Genomic DNA, 17,759 nt, shown 5'->3' on the forward strand with positions numbered 1-17,759 from the left:
TTATAAGTTTGAGGGAAATGATAATATTATCAATTATACAACTAAATTTATTTTTTCTTTTATAAGTATTAATAAATTTGTAATCTGTTTGATTATTTTAAGAACTTTATTAAATATATTTTTTTGTTTTCTTTTTAAACAATAAATTTAAAATCATTTACTATTTTTTTATATATAACTAAAAAAGGACAATTTTATACTTATGTGGTATTTCTCTTCTTTTGGCAAGTAATTTTTTTTTATTATTATTTGTCCCTTGGTTGTTATTTTTTTTTTAAGTTATACTAAAATGTTTTCTAATACATTTATTACATTATATATAGTCTATAATGGTCTACAACAATTAAAAATAATATATATTATATATTTATTATAATGTTACCTTCCAACAAACGGATTTAGTCTAGTTATATATATATATATATATATATATATATATATATATATATATATTTTCAATAAACATCAAAGAAATTTTTATTTCATGCTTTTAAGTTTTAATTAACTAATTAAAATCTCTAACATTTTAACTTTTTTATGTTGAAGTATATATCACAAAAAAGTAAATATTCATATATTATACAAATTACGATCGAGTACTTCTTCTTTACATAAAAAAGTAAAGAACTTCGATGTTATTAAATTATCATACACCAACAAGGGATAGCTAGCTTTGCAACATGTCAACAAGCGTAGGTCCATGTGACTGGACCCGGAAATATAATTACACTGAATATATGAAAACAAATATAATTACACTGTGACTGGGCCAGATGCAACCTTATATGAAAACAAATATAATTACACTGAATCGCACGCATAAAAAAGAAAATATACAATTATGAAGTACATCAACAATGTATCATCATGGGACACGGAAATATATCGGGATGGGATTATGAGGCTCCGGGGGAGCATCCCACACCGTGAAAGCACTTGCTGAGTTCATCCATCGATCGCTCATCTCCGGGTAATGCCGGTCCAACACATCCTTTAAACTTTCCGTTGTGTTCACCCATTCGAATCCCTTTTTCGTGTATACATCTTCATTGAAATCACTCGTGAAAAATCTGTCTGCCTCAAGTCTCCTGATCGATAAAACACAATATAGGTTAGTAAATAAATAATGTTTTAGATCTCTATTATTTTCATTTTCGGTATTTAGTTTTATTATTTGTTTTTGGGTGGATCATGTACCTCGATGCCATGATGACAAAGATGATAAAAGCTGTCTCGCTAATAGCGAATCCTTTGATCTTTTTCTCAGCTGCCATTCCTACCAACAGATCGAGTTGTTCCACGTCATCATCATAAACTTCGCGCAACATGTCAATTGCTTCTTGATCGTCGGTTAAATCTTCCCATTTTGAGATCGGGATCAAGAAAAGTGATCTTCGGAACTCGTTGTATCTTGCTACATTTCTTTCCCTATCTCTGTAAACTGCATATATAATTATGTGTTTTGATTAACTATACAAGTTTATAACCAACAACAAAACTGAACATTACTATTTTAACCTTTAGATATAATTATCAATCTAATAATTTTTGTAATGTTAGATTTGAAATATACGACCAAGTATACAGGAAAAAAAGAATACTCACTCTCGAGTGAGGCTAAGTCGACATGATCAGGACGGTCAGTCCCATCGACATTTTGAGGCACAACGTCCCTTAGCCACAGGGGATAGTTCCATAGTTCAAGCGCCCCGCATGCTTGATGTCCCATTGATACCATTTGTGTTGTAAACCCAATCTTGGACAGTTCCTTCTCGCCGTTGCTCCCAACCAAATTTATCATGTCAATCCTGTTGATACATCATGAACATACATAAATACACTATATACTTACAGGATTAATTTTATATATACGAATATCATGAACAATGAAGTTAGTATTGAGTTTGGCATGAATTGTTACTTTCTATTTAGTTGAGGAGACTTGTTGGGTCCTGGTGTAGAATTGATATCTCTGACGAATAGCTGATCAGGTAAAAGAGAATGCATTCTGTAAACGCTCACAAACTCTTCGGTTAGCGAGTAGGGTACCCCATGGTTATTGGGTTTCTTTTGCCCTACAAGACCTCCCAAAATGGCTCCTCCAACATGCCCAAATGTGTCCTTGAACTTTTTCCCCAACAAACCATACCTGAATATAATTGCACCATTTTCAAATAGAAGTTAATTACTTAATATAGAAATGAAAGTTAATTAGTTAACTACTAACTAGATTCAACTAATTGATTTACCAATTAGCTCTCATTGCTACATGAAGCATGTCAGTTTTGAGAAGCTCAACAGTCCAATCAATGGTGTGGATCTTGGCAATAACGGCGGATGTTACTAGTCTTGCATGACGATATAGATCTTCATCATCCAAATCACGATATTCTTTCTGGGTACGTACAATGAGTAGTTTGCAAGTTAGAACAGATATTAACGGTTATTAGTACAATTCAATTAAGTCTACATATGCATGTGAATGGTTATGTGTATGTATATGAGAGGGACCTTAAGTGTGTCACAAACAGCATTGTGCTCAAGAATAAAGAGGGCTTGTAAGGTTGAAAGACCAATCCAACCATTACGGACATCTCCTGATAACGGAACTCCATTATTGTCATGTTGGAGAAGGCCGTCTTTTCCAATTTTCAGCTTTCCGTCTTTAAATGTTCTCAATTGCTGCAATTTACTTGAGTTGCTTCCATATATTGCGCTACCATCCCTGAATATTAAAACAAATAATGGATGGCCTATTTAATTAACTTCATGTCACGCACATGCATGTATATATATAAAGTATCAAGCTAGGCAATATATGGCAATATGGCATGTTGTTGTTAGTTAAGTTTACATGCATTTTTGAATTTAAACATGTTGTTATTACATGATATATATATCATTTCAGTAGAAAAGTATATGTTTTGTTAATTACGTACCACCAAGGAGTTCTGATATTTAGATGACCTGTCTTAATGTCATGGAAACCAGTATCGACTTGTTTAGTCTTGTAAAACTTGAAAGATTTCAAAGGGCATTGGTCAGCTACTTCTCGCGGCGCCTTAAGCTCAATCTAGTATGTACGTACGTACGTAGTTCAAAATCAATCATCAGCAATTTTGTATGCATGATATGAATATGATCAATATATATGTGAGCGTAAAGTAAGTACTCGTAATTAGCTAGTTAATTAATTACCTGTTGTGTTTCTTCGAGGTGATCGATCCAATCATGGATCATGAACTGAATCCATGAAGCGGCAATCATGTTGAACTGTTTTCCGGTGTCTATAAGCTGTCTTCGTGTGAGAAGCTTTGTTGCCACCACCATAGGATCTGGTTTTAGTAGCTGCATGCAACAAATTAACCAAAGACTTGTATTAATATAATGTCTAACAAAACAGATAATAAAACGGATATGATTTAATTAATCTTTTATTCAGGTTATCATAATACAACCTAATTAAGTGGATATCTCATTACTATTTTCAAACTGGTCACCTCCAATTAAGATATATATATAACCTTAAATTCATTATTATTATTATATAAAAGTTTGATTTCGTTCTTGATGAAATCGTACGAGTACAATTTATGTATTTTAAAGAATCTATTAAGTAGTGCTCCTTGGGTACGAGTTATAGTACATTCAATGAATTACAAATTAAATTATAAAAATTACATTTAACGTCGTTCATTAATTCATTCTGATAATTACCATTATTATATGAATAATATATATATATATATATATTATTTTATATTTAAGATAAATCTGACTTGTACATCACCAGATTTTGACCGTACACCACCAAACATGCTATATATTATTATACTGTATAACATTTTAAAGCACATTTGGTGATGTATGGTCAATAACAGATGGTGTACAGATCATATCTCTAAATAGGAAGTGATCTGTAGAACACTAATTAACAACCCTCACTACCAAAATTTTACTATAATCTAAAATCAAAACTAATTAAATAAAAGTTATTCACTACTAGCATTTTACCCGCGCAATGCGATGGTGGTGGTGGTAGCGACGGTGTGGTAGTGACGGCGGTGTGGTTATTATTGTAAAAATAAATAATGTAAAAGGGGTAGTGTAATTATTTTAGAAGTTGATGGTCTTTTGTTGTCTATTATTCATTAAAAGTATTATATGTATTTTAAGTGAAAATGTTTAAATTAATGAATAAACAAGAGATAATTAAGTGTAAAATAGTTATTTCGCATAGAGACATTTTAATGAGAGAGAATATTGAAAATTGTTTGAAGAAAGAGTATAATAATTTTTGTAAAGTAGAGATGTACCGTGTACGTGAAGTGCTCAATAACTCTAATCAAAAATGGCAAATAATGTAAAAATCCGTAACACGGTTTACATAATTTCTGCTATTTTTAGTATTAAATTTTAATTTACTGTTGTCTTAATTATAGTTTAATGCAGTAGCCTACTCTACCCCTTTAATTGGTAGTAACATCATTTAATATTTTACTCCGATCCGTATTTAATTTAACACGTTAACTTTGTTCATTAAAATTTAAAATCGATGAAACTATAGTTATCAAGAAATTATAATATAATGTTCACGTTGAAAATGATAAGTAACGATAGTACGCACGTATACATAGTAATCCGTAATTTTTGACATTAATACTTCTCATCATGATTAAAAGCAATCATAATTGCATACACGTATAATTTAATTCGATCGCACGATCGACCGATATATAATATATAATTTCAAAATAATTATGAAGAAATCACATAATTTGTTGTTGCATGGCACATAAAAAAGTATTAGTTTTCAATTTGATCCACTTTTAGTCATATTTACCTTATCTTCATTTACAATTAAATTAAACATCTCTAAAGTCAAACCTAGCTATTTGCCATGCTAAGCAGGCGGTATAAGTTGTGATATTATAATCAATCTCACTTCATAAACAAACAAGCTAGCCTGGAAACGGTTTTTAGCTAGTTAAGGTTTGTGGAGGATTAATTACTTATTTTTCACATATATATATATATATATATATATGTTTATGTATGTATGTATATCGATCACTTGAGCTGAATAGTTCCGATCCAACCACCCGGCCACCTGCTCTCTGACGCTTGCATAATCATATTCAATTCCATGCTGTTATATAATACTTCAAATTACAAGCATCGCATCAAAATCCTATCATTTTTTATTTTTTTTTAACTCCTATGTATCATTGATAATAATCTATTTAACAAGTTGCTAGAGAAACAATTACAAATGCTTATGGTATATATATTTGATCGATATTAAAGCTGATTAATTATGAGAAATGTACATATATATATGTAATCGATATTTAAGCTAATTATGGTATTATATAGTAATTAATGAAAATTATATCAATGAAAATTATAATCGTAATTGAATTAATTCATATATTTTATATCAAGCCTTATATAAGATTAATAAAAATATTTACGGTCAAATTTGAAAGAAAAAGATTTCAAAGGTCAAATAGAAAGCCTTTGGACAAATGGAGTAATAGTTACATTTGTTTCGGTCAATTTGGTTCAAGTTTATTTTTTTTGTTATATATTAGGTATCGTGTATTTATTTCTAGCTCGTTAATTTATTAATACTACTTGCCATTAGAAAAACGATGATATACTACATAAAACTAAAGCCTTTGTTCAATCTAACTTATAAGTAATATTTTATAGATGACCTATGAAACCATGCCTAAAAGATCGAATCCTTTTGGTTTCTTATTAACTTTTTATTTATTAAGATTTGAAAACAAGAAAAATAAACAATAAGCATAATGCAATATATATTAGAAGTCCATGCATTGTGTTGTATATATATATATACACACCTTATCTTTCTGATCAACCGGTTGCATGTTCCGGCCAAAGAAAGTCCCTTCACTTCCGGCACCTTCATTGAAAGGGTCATTGAACTTCCCGTCAGCTGTCCTGTACGGGAAGTCAACTGGATTGAACCTAACACCCACCGGAGTTTTCCCAACGTTAAACAAATTGTACTCATCATGAAGATACCGTCGGATGGCTAGATAAATGAGCCCCAAGAACACCGGCAAACGGTGCCATTGGATACCTATCTTATCAACACCATGAATAATCTGCAAATAAATTTTAAGTCAAAAATATTTAATTTACGCACCAATTTATTCTAACTAAATATAAGAACCTAGCTAGACACGATGTTTCAAGTTTTAATAGGAACAATGCATATGTGTGAGTATTTATCTTCCAAAACAAGCATATATATATATATAGACCACGATGCATGAAAATATATACAAACGAACCAGGAAAAGAAGCCTATCGATGAGTGTCATTCTTTGCACGATTTCATGGAAATCATCATGAATGAAGTGTTTGACGGGTGAAAGAAGGAGAGATTTAGCTGAAGATAAAAACGGAATCATTTTTGACTTAATAATAATTAAATTGGCTGCTTTTTGAGGAAATATTGAAGATAGAATATATCGAGTATATATGTTTTGTGAGATTAACAAGAAGAAGATCGTCTATTTATATAGACTAAAATATATGACAAGGGCTAAATTTAGAAGATGAGGCCACGTATATGAGTTGACATATACATGGAAATATTCAATAGAAAATAATGTAGACAAAAACAGACAGTTGATTATTAATTGGTCGCGATATTTCTACACAAGTGTACGTTCGATCAATTAATTTACTTTTCAAGTCGATATTGTACAACTAAATTGTAGAAAACTACTACGTATAGTACGCTAAATAATATTGTTATGTTATTGTTATTTGAACTGCAAAATGTTAGTCTATATATGGTGTATATTACGAGCTAGTACTCGATCTGTATAATACAAAATGTACGTGTTAGCTCGAATAAATCCAACATGATCCGTCAAAATGAACGAGTTAATTAACTGATCGATTTAGACTTGTTAAACACACGCCACACGAATCCAAAGAATTTACATGATTAGACTATTCAGCTTGACCAACTTATTCTATGGGCAAACAGGAGACTTTTATATTCTTACAATAGCACCCTAAAACTCTGGATCACACGTATATAATTTGGGATGTCTTTCTAATAAGACCGAACATGTACACTACTATACCTCTCAAATGAGAGCAAGTAAGAAAAGATAAAAATTAAAAATTTCATTTGATACATCACAAGTTTATAAAAATACTCGTAACATATATAATATGTGTACGTACACCTAGCTAGTTATCATTAATTAAATGTTTAACAACTTATTAATCCATTAAAATTAATAAAATCACATATTTTAGTTGATGCATTCATTTTTGATCAATATGTATCAATCTTGAATGCAAAACCAAAAACACATTTTCCCATGTCACAAGTTACACGTGTGAAATGTTACTATTTCCGGAAATAAATAAAAGTACATTGTTAAAAAGTAAACTTTTAAAGGTCATTGTTATTTTCATGAATTAGTCAAAAGTTACTTTCTATTTTCTATAATTATAAAGGATGTCACGTTATTAAAAAACTGTCACGTAATATAAAAAAATGTCCACGTCACCAATACGCGTGTCAGATATTACTATTTTTGACAATAAATGAAAGTTTATTTTTAAAAGGTAAATTTTTAAAAGCCAGCTCCTATTTTCGTGAATCGATCAAAAGATTATTTCTATTTTCAACGGTTATCAAAAAAAATTTAATCTATGGCACAACGTCCACTTTTATTATCCAAAAGTCGTCCCCTAAAAAGTACGTAAAGTATGCCAAATCAAGAGGAGTAGCATTCATTTAGTTTCTCAAATTGTGTGCCGCAAAATCATATGCTATTAACTTAATTTTATCGGTTTCATAGTTTAGTCGGCTTTTGATATATCTTGACTTAATATGTAGACATACAATGTACTATTAGTAAGTATTTTTGACACATTTACCGGTCAGTTACTTAATGTTTTACTGCCGTTATGGGCTTATGGCGTTATCTATTAAATTCTTTAAAAAACGATAAATTTTTCGACGTATAACAAGAGTTTAGAGTTCTGATATATATGTCACAAATTCCAACCTTGAAAAACATTTTAATTGCTTTTAATTAGTTTAGAACTGAAAACCTGGCTCTTAATTTAATATATAGTTTGAACTTTGAAATATTTAGAAGTACATAAATATTTTTTAGAATGGCAAGTACTCCGTATTACAATAACTTAACATTCACGTACGTGTGATTATAAATAATTTGTGGATCATACAATTAAAATCCATAAAATATTAAAATTTTAGCTGTTATTAGCTTCATACAACTACGTAAAAACCCTTGGTTAAGCTTAATTTATATAAGGAAAATGATAAAAACTAAAATATGCAAAAGCTCTGGAAAAAACTTCTAATCAAACATTACAATACTAAAAGTAAATATATATATATATATGACTTTACGTAAAACAACATGGTTGGATCAGTGGTAAATATCTTTGCCTCTGGAGACAGAGGTCATGGGTTCGATCCTCATCTCATGCAAAGATTGGAGGCTCTTTCTACCATTTAGGTAAGAACTGGAAGCAGTTTCTCTACTTAGGTAGAGGTAAGGTCTGCTTAACCTTTCCCATACACCATTGAGGTATTGGGGCTCAAAACTCGCGGAAGGCGACACTGAGCAGTTACTTTCTTTTTTTTACTTAGACTATATACTATTATAGAAATAGATTTGATATGATATAGATATAGAGGAATATGTATGTATATAGATATAGATAGGTATCAGTAGTACAGGTATAAATATATAAATAATAATTAAACTAATTAAAAAGGGTTGGCAATGCAAGGATCAAATATCTCCTCATGTGTTAAATTAATAAAACTCTGAACTTTTTTTCTATATAATACATGTACTAGTTGAAGTTGCACGAAATGTATTTTATGCTTGTCATGTGGCACGAAATGTATTCTTTTTTTTATAGATATAGATTTGACCAAATAAGGTCTCAAACTCATGAAAGGGATAGCACATTTGTTTAGGCATCAAATCCCAGCAAAATCTGTATTAACTGTTATATATCCCCCCATATATATATATATATATGGTAACATTCCGGTAATAATACTCTTAAAATAAGAACGGTGAGAACATTTAAAAAACATCATTTTGATGCATTAAAAGTCCATAAAACTAACATAGTGCATAACTAATTATCATTATTTAAGTGTTTAACAACACATTGATCCGTCAAAATCGAAAAAATCACGTTTTATGGTGGATGCATCATTTTGAAGAAATATGTATCCAAGATGTATGCACAAAACAAAAAATGTGATTTTTTTGATTTTGATAGGCCAATGTGTTTATGGACTTTTAATGCATCAAAATGATGTTTTTTAAGTGTTCTCACCGTTCTTATTTTAAGATTGTTCTTATTTGACTGTCAATAAATAAATTTATACGATATGCATAAACTATTGTATCAAGTAATAATAGATATATCAAAAATTCAAAATACAATGGTACCTCTATTATTACTCTTTTTTAGTTTCTTCTTTTTGGTACGTCAATATTTGTTGGCTTTCATATAAAGAGCTTAGAAAGGACAATGCTGATAAGCTTAGGTTGTTACAGCCACACGTTAGTTTATGTCGTTGTTAATATTTATGGCAGGATTATCTTTTTAACTTTGTGGTTAGCATCTTAGCCTTTACGTGGTGTATGTTGTAAGCGCAAATATTATATATCACTTCCTAAACCCCCTAAATATCATATATATTTGAATTACAGATATACGCTGGTCTTAAAGCATATTTTGGATAAATGTTACTCCCTCCGTCCCATTTTAGTTGTCATGTTGACTAACTTTAACCGTAAATAACTTTGTTTGTACTATATAGTAGTTGATGAAACTTATATGAACGAAAAGTACATTAAAACCCCAATCCATTCATATATTTTATATCAAGTTTTACATGAAACAAACAAAGTTATTTACGGTCAAAGTTAGTCAACATGACAACTAAAATGAGACGGAAGGAATATATTTCATACTTGAAGATGTGCATATATGAAATTAACGCGTAGTAAAACCCATCTTTCTTGACCAATCTTGGTTTCTTAAAATTTAACTTTTATCTTACTAGGTCAAGCTATTCGTGGACAAGAAAAACTCGACTGGTTGCAAATGAATTCGGCATGACTTAACGAATGCATTTGGGATTTTTGTTTAGGTAATGGGTTTTGACTTTTATAGGTGACATGTTTGTGGGGTTTTCCAATAAATATATCATTTTGCGAAACTCAGGCCGAGTTAACAATATAGTCTATCTTGATGAACCGAATTGAAATTCAAAACACATAATTTAAGGGGGGAAAAACTCGACTGGTTAGTATTATATGACATCTACTTGTATATTTGTAATCAGTAGTCAAAGCAATATGTAACGTGCAATTGAGAATTGAATTTCGTGTAGCATTATTTTAAGTCCATAGACTTTCAATTGTACTTGGTTGAATTATTCAAATTTCTTTCAATTGTAAAACATATGATTGTACATTTAATAAAACTTTCGAATCATATAACCTGTTATCCAAACCGTATAAATGTATAATGATAAGCATTTGATTTGGCTGAAGGTTCCTTGACAAATTAATAGGCTATGGATTCAACTATTCAAGTCTTACTAAAGATAAATATTTGAAGTTTTGAGTAATTGTATGATATGTGAACATTTATATTAAAAAAAAAAAATTGCTTCAACGTCTGTTTACTTTATTGTTTATAGTTTTTTTTTTTTAAAAAAAGCTGTTCTTTACTACTGTACATAATTAACTTCATAAGCTTGTATTGAAGAATTCATGGAATACATTTCACGAATAGTTTTAAATGATTATATACCCGTACGTACTACTATAAACTATCTAAACATTGAACTATATTAACGTGGGTAATTGCTACTTACTCGACTTAGTGGTACATTATTAGGATGACGAATTGACGATGGATGGGTTTCAAAAAATAATCATTGAATATTCTGGTAAGTTGTATTTATCCAAGTTCATGATTTGTTTAATACGAATAACCCAAACATAAAACCCTTTACCGTCTGCAATCTAAGTTAACAAGTGAAACGGACACCAGTAGTTTCATGGATGAAAAGAAATCCATAGAAGTATGGTCAAATTACACGGACCATAGATACCACATTTTACAACAAAATTTGAATGCGCATGTTAATAGTATTTATACTACGAGTACTATAGTACTATATATTAGCAATTTATTCGATTCGTTTTACTTTTTATCTCACACCTTATGTATATTCGTTGTCGTATTTAGAAGTTGGACAATTGGTAATGCGAGAAAACCAATACTAGTTACTACTGTATTAAATATATTCCCTTTGCTATCACGTATAAGCACACTACATTTCGAAAGATTCAACTCCAGGCGCTCATGTCGATTATGTACAACTTAGTTCATTCATATAGACAAGATGACCCTTTTGAAATCCCTTTCGACTTTCATATACTTTAACTTGATACAAAGGATTAGGGACAAAAATAAGATTAGGTTTGACTACTTTGGACATTCAAAGGAGGTCAACAGATAGATAGGTGAGCAATCCCAGGAGTTAGATACAAGTCGATAACTCTGCTAAGTATGATTTTGATGTTGCTGAAATCATTCGAGTAACTTGCTAGATATAACTCATACCTTCTTACGCTTTTTCCTTAAGTTGGGCATAGCAGACAAGTATGTTACAGGTCTAATCCCATCATCATCCTGCTCATTGTTCCTTTGCAACCCAGCCGCTGCTGAATCCACTGCACCATATGCACTATCAGATGCTTCTGCATCAACTTCATGGGCAGCTGATTCTTTCAGACCTTCAGCTTGTGAGCTGCAATTAGATAATCCTGGCTCCTTGTCACCCTCATCCTCATCCAAGCAAAACCCACCCCCCATGTGAAGGTACTCTCTAGATAATTCTTCCTCGGGACCATCCACATCATTTTGACAAGAATTCTGACCCAGTTGAACCTCATCAACATGAGTTCCACTCCCCGACAATGGGATTTCGTGGTCATTACTTCCATCAACATCGAGAGCTGCAGTACTGACCAAAGTGTCTTCCTCATCCCCAGCAGCATCTGCATGATCTTCCAGTGTTGTAGGTTCATCGATTTCAGAGTCTTCAATGGTCATTGATATCAATGACTTCCTAACACGTTTTGACTGACAAAACCACATACTTATTCAGAAAGTGATAAACATAAGAATGTGACAGATATGATCTTATAAAACAAAAATAGCAGATCCTACCTTTCGTACCCCATGAGAGTGTCCAGCATGCACTTCTTGCACATAGTCGCTGCTATTTCTGTCATCAGAACTTGATCCAGAATGTTCATGAGTATGCTTCTTTTTACTTCTTCCTTTTCCAGATGATTGACCTCTTCCTCTGCCTCTTCCTCTAACACTTGAACCCTTTTTGGTGTTTTTCCGCTGTCCCTCTTGGAATGATGGTTCAGACTTTTCTGTAGGTGTGGAATCATCTTTACTCTGTTCCGTTTTCACTTTCTTTCTCTTCTTTCCATTGGATGGATCTTGTTCACTGTCATCCACTAACTCAGTGGTTTTGCTCCCTGCAATTCCTCTGACAGCTTTGCTAATCCTCTTGCTACGAATTTTCGCAAATCTCTCATTAAAGGTGTAAAATGCTTCCAACCGCAATTGAGTCTGCAGAAACAAAATTGAGCCATGAATGTAGTTATAGGTCAACTTACTCTTGAAGTTAACATTAGAAAAGGGAAACTGAAAATTCCAACTAACAAAACAATAAAGCACCTCATGCTTATTATACTCCTTTAGAACAGGTTGTAGCAACTCATCGGCCTTCTGGGTACCCCATCCAAACTTTTCAGAGCACAATCTGTAGAAAACCAGATATTATTACGTCCAGACACATTATGATGCAATCCATGCTACAAATGGAACTCACTTGCGAAGAACAAAGAGATCTGGCTTTCCCCATGAAAAAGGCTCTGTGGACTTGTCTACTTGTGGGGAGGCATATGCCGAAATTACCACATCACTTGGAAAAGTAGAAGGAATATGCCAGTTTTTGCTCACATTTCTCTGTAGTTAAATTGAAATTTTCAAAAAATTATCAAAAATTAAAAGGAATAATGAAGAGCATCATGAAAATGACACGTGAACTGAAACAAGTTTTTACATGCTTATCCATGAAAATCTGCTTCATCTTGTGAGCATCATCATCATCTGACCTTGAAACACTTAAAGAGGTTTCTTCAACACTGCTATTTGACCCTCTCTTCCTTGTACTCGACCCTTCTCTAGCATCAACCTTACCAAGGATGGATGGATCTGGTGATTCTATCCACTCACGAAATTTATGAAGGCCATCAACCTCGGGAAATGCATTTAGGACTTCTACCGCATTCACAATGCCAATACCACTACAGAATGATGCAAAGTGATACAGGTTACAATCATAAATCTTTAAAGGTAACATTTACATGAATCATATAAGTAGTCTTAGAAAGCAATAAATTGGAGTACTAGATGTACAAGATCCCATCTTACCTGATACCTTCAGTGTAATCGCTCCCCAAGAGCATTGCCATACGGATCAACTTTTCTCGTGTTAAACCCAGCTCTGATTCTATATCCTGTTAAACACATTAATATTGCATCAAATGATCTTCAAAACGAACCTACATCTTGTGTTTCAGATATTCAGCAATCGCGCTAGTAATATATAAATGGTACATACCTTCATGAAATATGTCTCTACATACTTTCTATCATCAAATATATTTTTGTAAACACTACGTGCACCAAACAATAACACATCAGAGTCATCAGTAACAACACCATCAACAAGATTCTCCAGTTCCATAAATGCACATTGAGCTTCAGCTTCCATTGGGGCAATTATATATGGCAAACCAAACATTTGAAGAAGTTCCTGTAATCAAGATACACAGTATAAGCACGTAGTTCATTGAGAACCCTATAGATGCTAAACAAGCTCTAGCGCTTACCTGGCATTCTGCAAACATATCACCACTTACAGACTCTGCATTGCGTTCATGCCTTCTTTGTTCATCACCCAGATCTGAGCGCTCCTTTGTTAAACTAGCCAGTTCCTCCTCCAAACTAGCCTTTGTGATTTCAACCTGTTCCTCGCTCATGTCAGTTAAAACAAATTTGTTGGGACGGTCTTCACTTTCCTTATTAAGATCATCATTGGCTTTTTCCTCAGTAACCTTCTGCACACTATCAAATTCAGATTTTGATTCCTTAACAGCAGTTCCATTACGTTGAAAATCATCAAAAGTGGTGTCAAGGGAATTAGAAATGACTGGAGCTTTGACCTCGTGTTTGTGAGAATCATTAAGAGCGACGACAGGCACGCCAACATCAGAGGAATTAGAAATATGAATTGCAGTACAAAATATACTGTTAGAACTGATGAGAGTCTCAGCATCCCCTATAGAACTATCGTCATGCAACTCCTTACTCAAACCAACTCCATTTTCTGGGTTCACCTTATCTATAAGTCCAGTTTCTCCTTGAGAATTCCAATCATCATTTGCCGTTTCAATTGAATTATGCTCGTGTTCTATATGGCACTGATATGATGTTTCCATTTGCACTTTCATTAAGTTTAAACCATTTAAAGTAGCCGCCTCCAACTGAGTACTAGAACAATTAGCCGTGTTTATATTGGTTTCATCCACATTGATAGATAATTTGCTTGGAAGTTCACTCTCTGAGGATATTATTGGGGTAAATGACGCCTCAATATCTATGTTTTTGTCATCTTTATATGCCTCAGGTGCAAATGATGCATCAATATCATTCTGACATGTCATATCATCTATACTTCGTCTAATTGCTTCTTGAAAATCTGCTTCTTCCAGTAAATCACCTCTTGAAACAGTTTCAACTTCATGTACAGAACCCAACTCGGGATTATCAGAAGGTCCTTCCTCCCATTCGACTTCACTTGCATCACTTGTACTCTGACCAACAAGAGATCCTTCTTTATTATCTGCAGGCATTCCCTCTTCCCATTCACAATCCGAGAGTGTTATAGTAGACTGCTTCACAGATGACACATTATCAGCTGAAGAGGCAACTAAGGGGTCTATAGCTACAATCTGAGCAAATACATCATCATCACTGTCTACAAAATGCAGCTCATTTTCGGCCTCAAGTGACAACTCTATTGTAATTCCGCTAACAGGCACAGATTCCTGATTCGTATCTTTAGAAGTTTCTGGAAGTTTACTTGGAAAAGCAGTTTCTTTAGATTGGCTTATTTGATCATCTGACTTGTTACTCGGTTCAACCTTATCCTGTTCAATCTCTTTCATTAGATCCAAATTCCTCTGCAAATCACGAGTCATGCGAATTCCCATAGCTTTCATCTTATTCACTCGTATGCGTCCCCACTCATCTCTGTATGTCTCAACATCTTCATGAAATGCCTTTTTGGGATTGTTTATGACAGACTCAATAACACTACTAGACTTATTGGTTGTCTCACCATTAACAGAACTTGTAGATGGTCTCTTTGTTGGTATCTGACTTTGCACGTTGCTATTTGTCTCCAATCCAGAAGATGCAAGCGATCTACACAGTAAAGCATGTTACTGAACAATGGAAGCCGCATAGAGTAGTGTAAGTTCGTCACTAGCTGAAAACTCACTGCTTATTTCCAGTAAAAGAAGATGAAAATATATATTCTCTATTTGATTCAGATGCTATCCGTGAAGTCTGCATTCCATTAACTCCCCTTCCAGCAGCTACTTTCTGCACTTCATTTATCTCCCTACGGAAGGCAACAGTTTTAAGATAAGACTCTATTTGCAATTCAGAAAATCTGGCAGGGGCCTACAGACAACGATAAAAGAGAGATGCAGTTACACATTATGGACTCAAGCATCAGGGGAGAAAATTGGAAACGCACTTCAAAGATAAGCGACAGAAAAACATAGCCATCAAGTGAGACATAAATACCTTCTTCACTTTCTGATACTTTTGACGGTTTTCTGCCATCAACCTTTCTCTCATCTACACATAAACAAGACCATCTCTTAGAAATATACTCATATCAATCAGCTAAAGCTGTAATAGCTTACAAATATACTTATAGGTTATAACAATCTGCACTTACTTGCCCAAGAAGATCAAGTTGCATAGATGGTGGTAAAGAAGCTAAAACAGCTGGATCAACTTTTCCTTGCAGTGCTGGCTAAAAAATTATACCAATATAAGAGATCTTATGTATATAACGTATCATCTACACTCATCAAAAATCCACATCTCCTAAAAACAAAAATTTCTCACAAGTAACATCTCTTCATCATCGTCGTCTCCATCCTCATCTTCTTCAAGCTCCCGAACACCCGAAGTTGATGCCTCACCTACAAAACCCTCATTTTCCTCCGCCTCAATTGACGCTGCCAACCTTTAAAAACCATAAATTCACCACCCAGAAATCAGCTTCTTCATTTAGCCTATTGTAACAATACACATGACAAAAAAAATACATATATTCTTACATTGCATCTAAAGCTTCTTGATCTACGCCTTTCGTATCCGGTAAATCCATTTTCACAGAAGCTTCATCAGTAACGACCCTTTTCCCCTTATTACTACCATCATTACTCTTTCTTTGATTCTCTAGATCATCAGCCAATTCTTTCAACCTCATTGCCTTAAGCTATACATAAATTATGAATATATACATAAAAACACACTCAATACAATAACATAACACAAAAAGGCCCAAACTTTATCGAATTCTAATAACAACTTACATGATTAAGAAGTAACTTCTCCGCAGTTTTCCTAATCTTAGTTTGCGCATTTTCGCGCTGCCTACGACGAGCAATGACAGTTCTACGTTTCAACGCAGGCGTTGCCCCATCGAAAACGAATACCGGTTTGGTTCGTAAAAACAGTAGCTTACAAATGCGACGAAAAAACCCTAATATGTGAGCATTTCTTACCATCTCACCGCGTTCGTCACGCATAGCTTTCATAAATTGTATCATCCATATACTCGCATCTGTTTGTATGCATATATAATAATAATATTAATAATAATAATAATAATAATAATAATAATAATAATAATAATAATAATAATAATAATAATAATAATAATAATAATAATTAGCTTAATTTTGAATAACAAATTAACTGAATTTGAATTACTACTATTATTATTTTTAAGAGATGATAGATATAATATTACCGATTGCGAGGCGTTTTCCGGCTAGAGTTTCGACGGAGACTCGGCGGCCGACGGGGGATAAGAGGTCCCATAAACCGTGAACACCCATTTTTCTATGATTCTGGTCAACTGATTGCCGCCAATTTATTTGAGGAGTTATAGAACAAGAGTAGAGGCTATTGAAACGACACCGTTGCTAGCTTACAACCGCCTTATTTTTTGGACAAAGTCCGGCCCGATTGCGTGATTGGTCTGATCCATCATTTAACGATTAAAAAAGGTAAACGGATTTTTTATATCAAAAGTTTTACCTTAAAATTTTTAAGATAAAACTATAATTAATTTATCTATATCTATACTATATTATAAAAAGAATACCCTCTTTATTTTTGGTAATATTAAAAATATGTAATATTTTCATTTAGCACCCCTTAAAATGCTTTCACACACACAATCCCCTTAACATTAATGATTAATTTACACTATCAATCCTTTT

The 17,759-nt window shown here is 32.8% G+C and overlaps 2 protein-coding genes across 2 annotated transcripts; both read right to left on the bottom strand.

The window, feature by feature from the left end:
• Window positions 1-557: 557 nt before the first annotated feature.
• Window positions 558-6,505, bottom strand: LOC122603312 (alpha-dioxygenase 1). The gene is made up of 10 exons (XM_043775986.1): window positions 6,327-6,505; window positions 5,871-6,137; window positions 3,199-3,348; window positions 2,940-3,073; window positions 2,512-2,725; window positions 2,250-2,395; window positions 1,922-2,149; window positions 1,606-1,808; window positions 1,198-1,441; window positions 558-1,088 (listed from the first exon to the last, which is right to left on the bottom strand). The coding sequence occupies exons 1-10, from the start codon at window positions 6,444-6,446 to the stop codon at window positions 866-868; spliced, it is 1,929 nt and encodes a 642-aa protein (XP_043631921.1). The 5' UTR covers window positions 6,447-6,505; the 3' UTR covers window positions 558-865.
• A 4,865-nt stretch (window positions 6,506-11,370) lies between these two features.
• Window positions 11,371-17,445, bottom strand: LOC122603483 (DNA repair protein UVH3). Its single transcript, XM_043776195.1, has 15 exons — window positions 17,285-17,445; window positions 16,845-17,095; window positions 16,587-16,747; window positions 16,372-16,492; window positions 16,199-16,276; window positions 16,042-16,095; window positions 15,731-15,915; window positions 14,058-15,654; window positions 13,787-13,981; window positions 13,597-13,682; window positions 13,226-13,469; window positions 12,992-13,128; window positions 12,838-12,922; window positions 12,313-12,729; window positions 11,371-12,225 (listed from the first exon to the last, which is right to left on the bottom strand). Exons 1-15 carry the CDS (start codon window positions 17,370-17,372, stop codon window positions 11,698-11,700), a joined length of 4,227 nt encoding a protein of 1,408 aa, XP_043632130.1. The 5' UTR covers window positions 17,373-17,445; the 3' UTR covers window positions 11,371-11,697.
• Between the last annotated feature and the right edge of the window lie 314 nt (window positions 17,446-17,759).

The sequence above is a fragment of the Erigeron canadensis genome, chromosome 6 (assembly GCF_010389155.1).
Source record: "Erigeron canadensis isolate Cc75 chromosome 6, C_canadensis_v1, whole genome shotgun sequence".
Taxonomy (NCBI): domain Eukaryota; kingdom Viridiplantae; phylum Streptophyta; class Magnoliopsida; order Asterales; family Asteraceae; genus Erigeron; species Erigeron canadensis.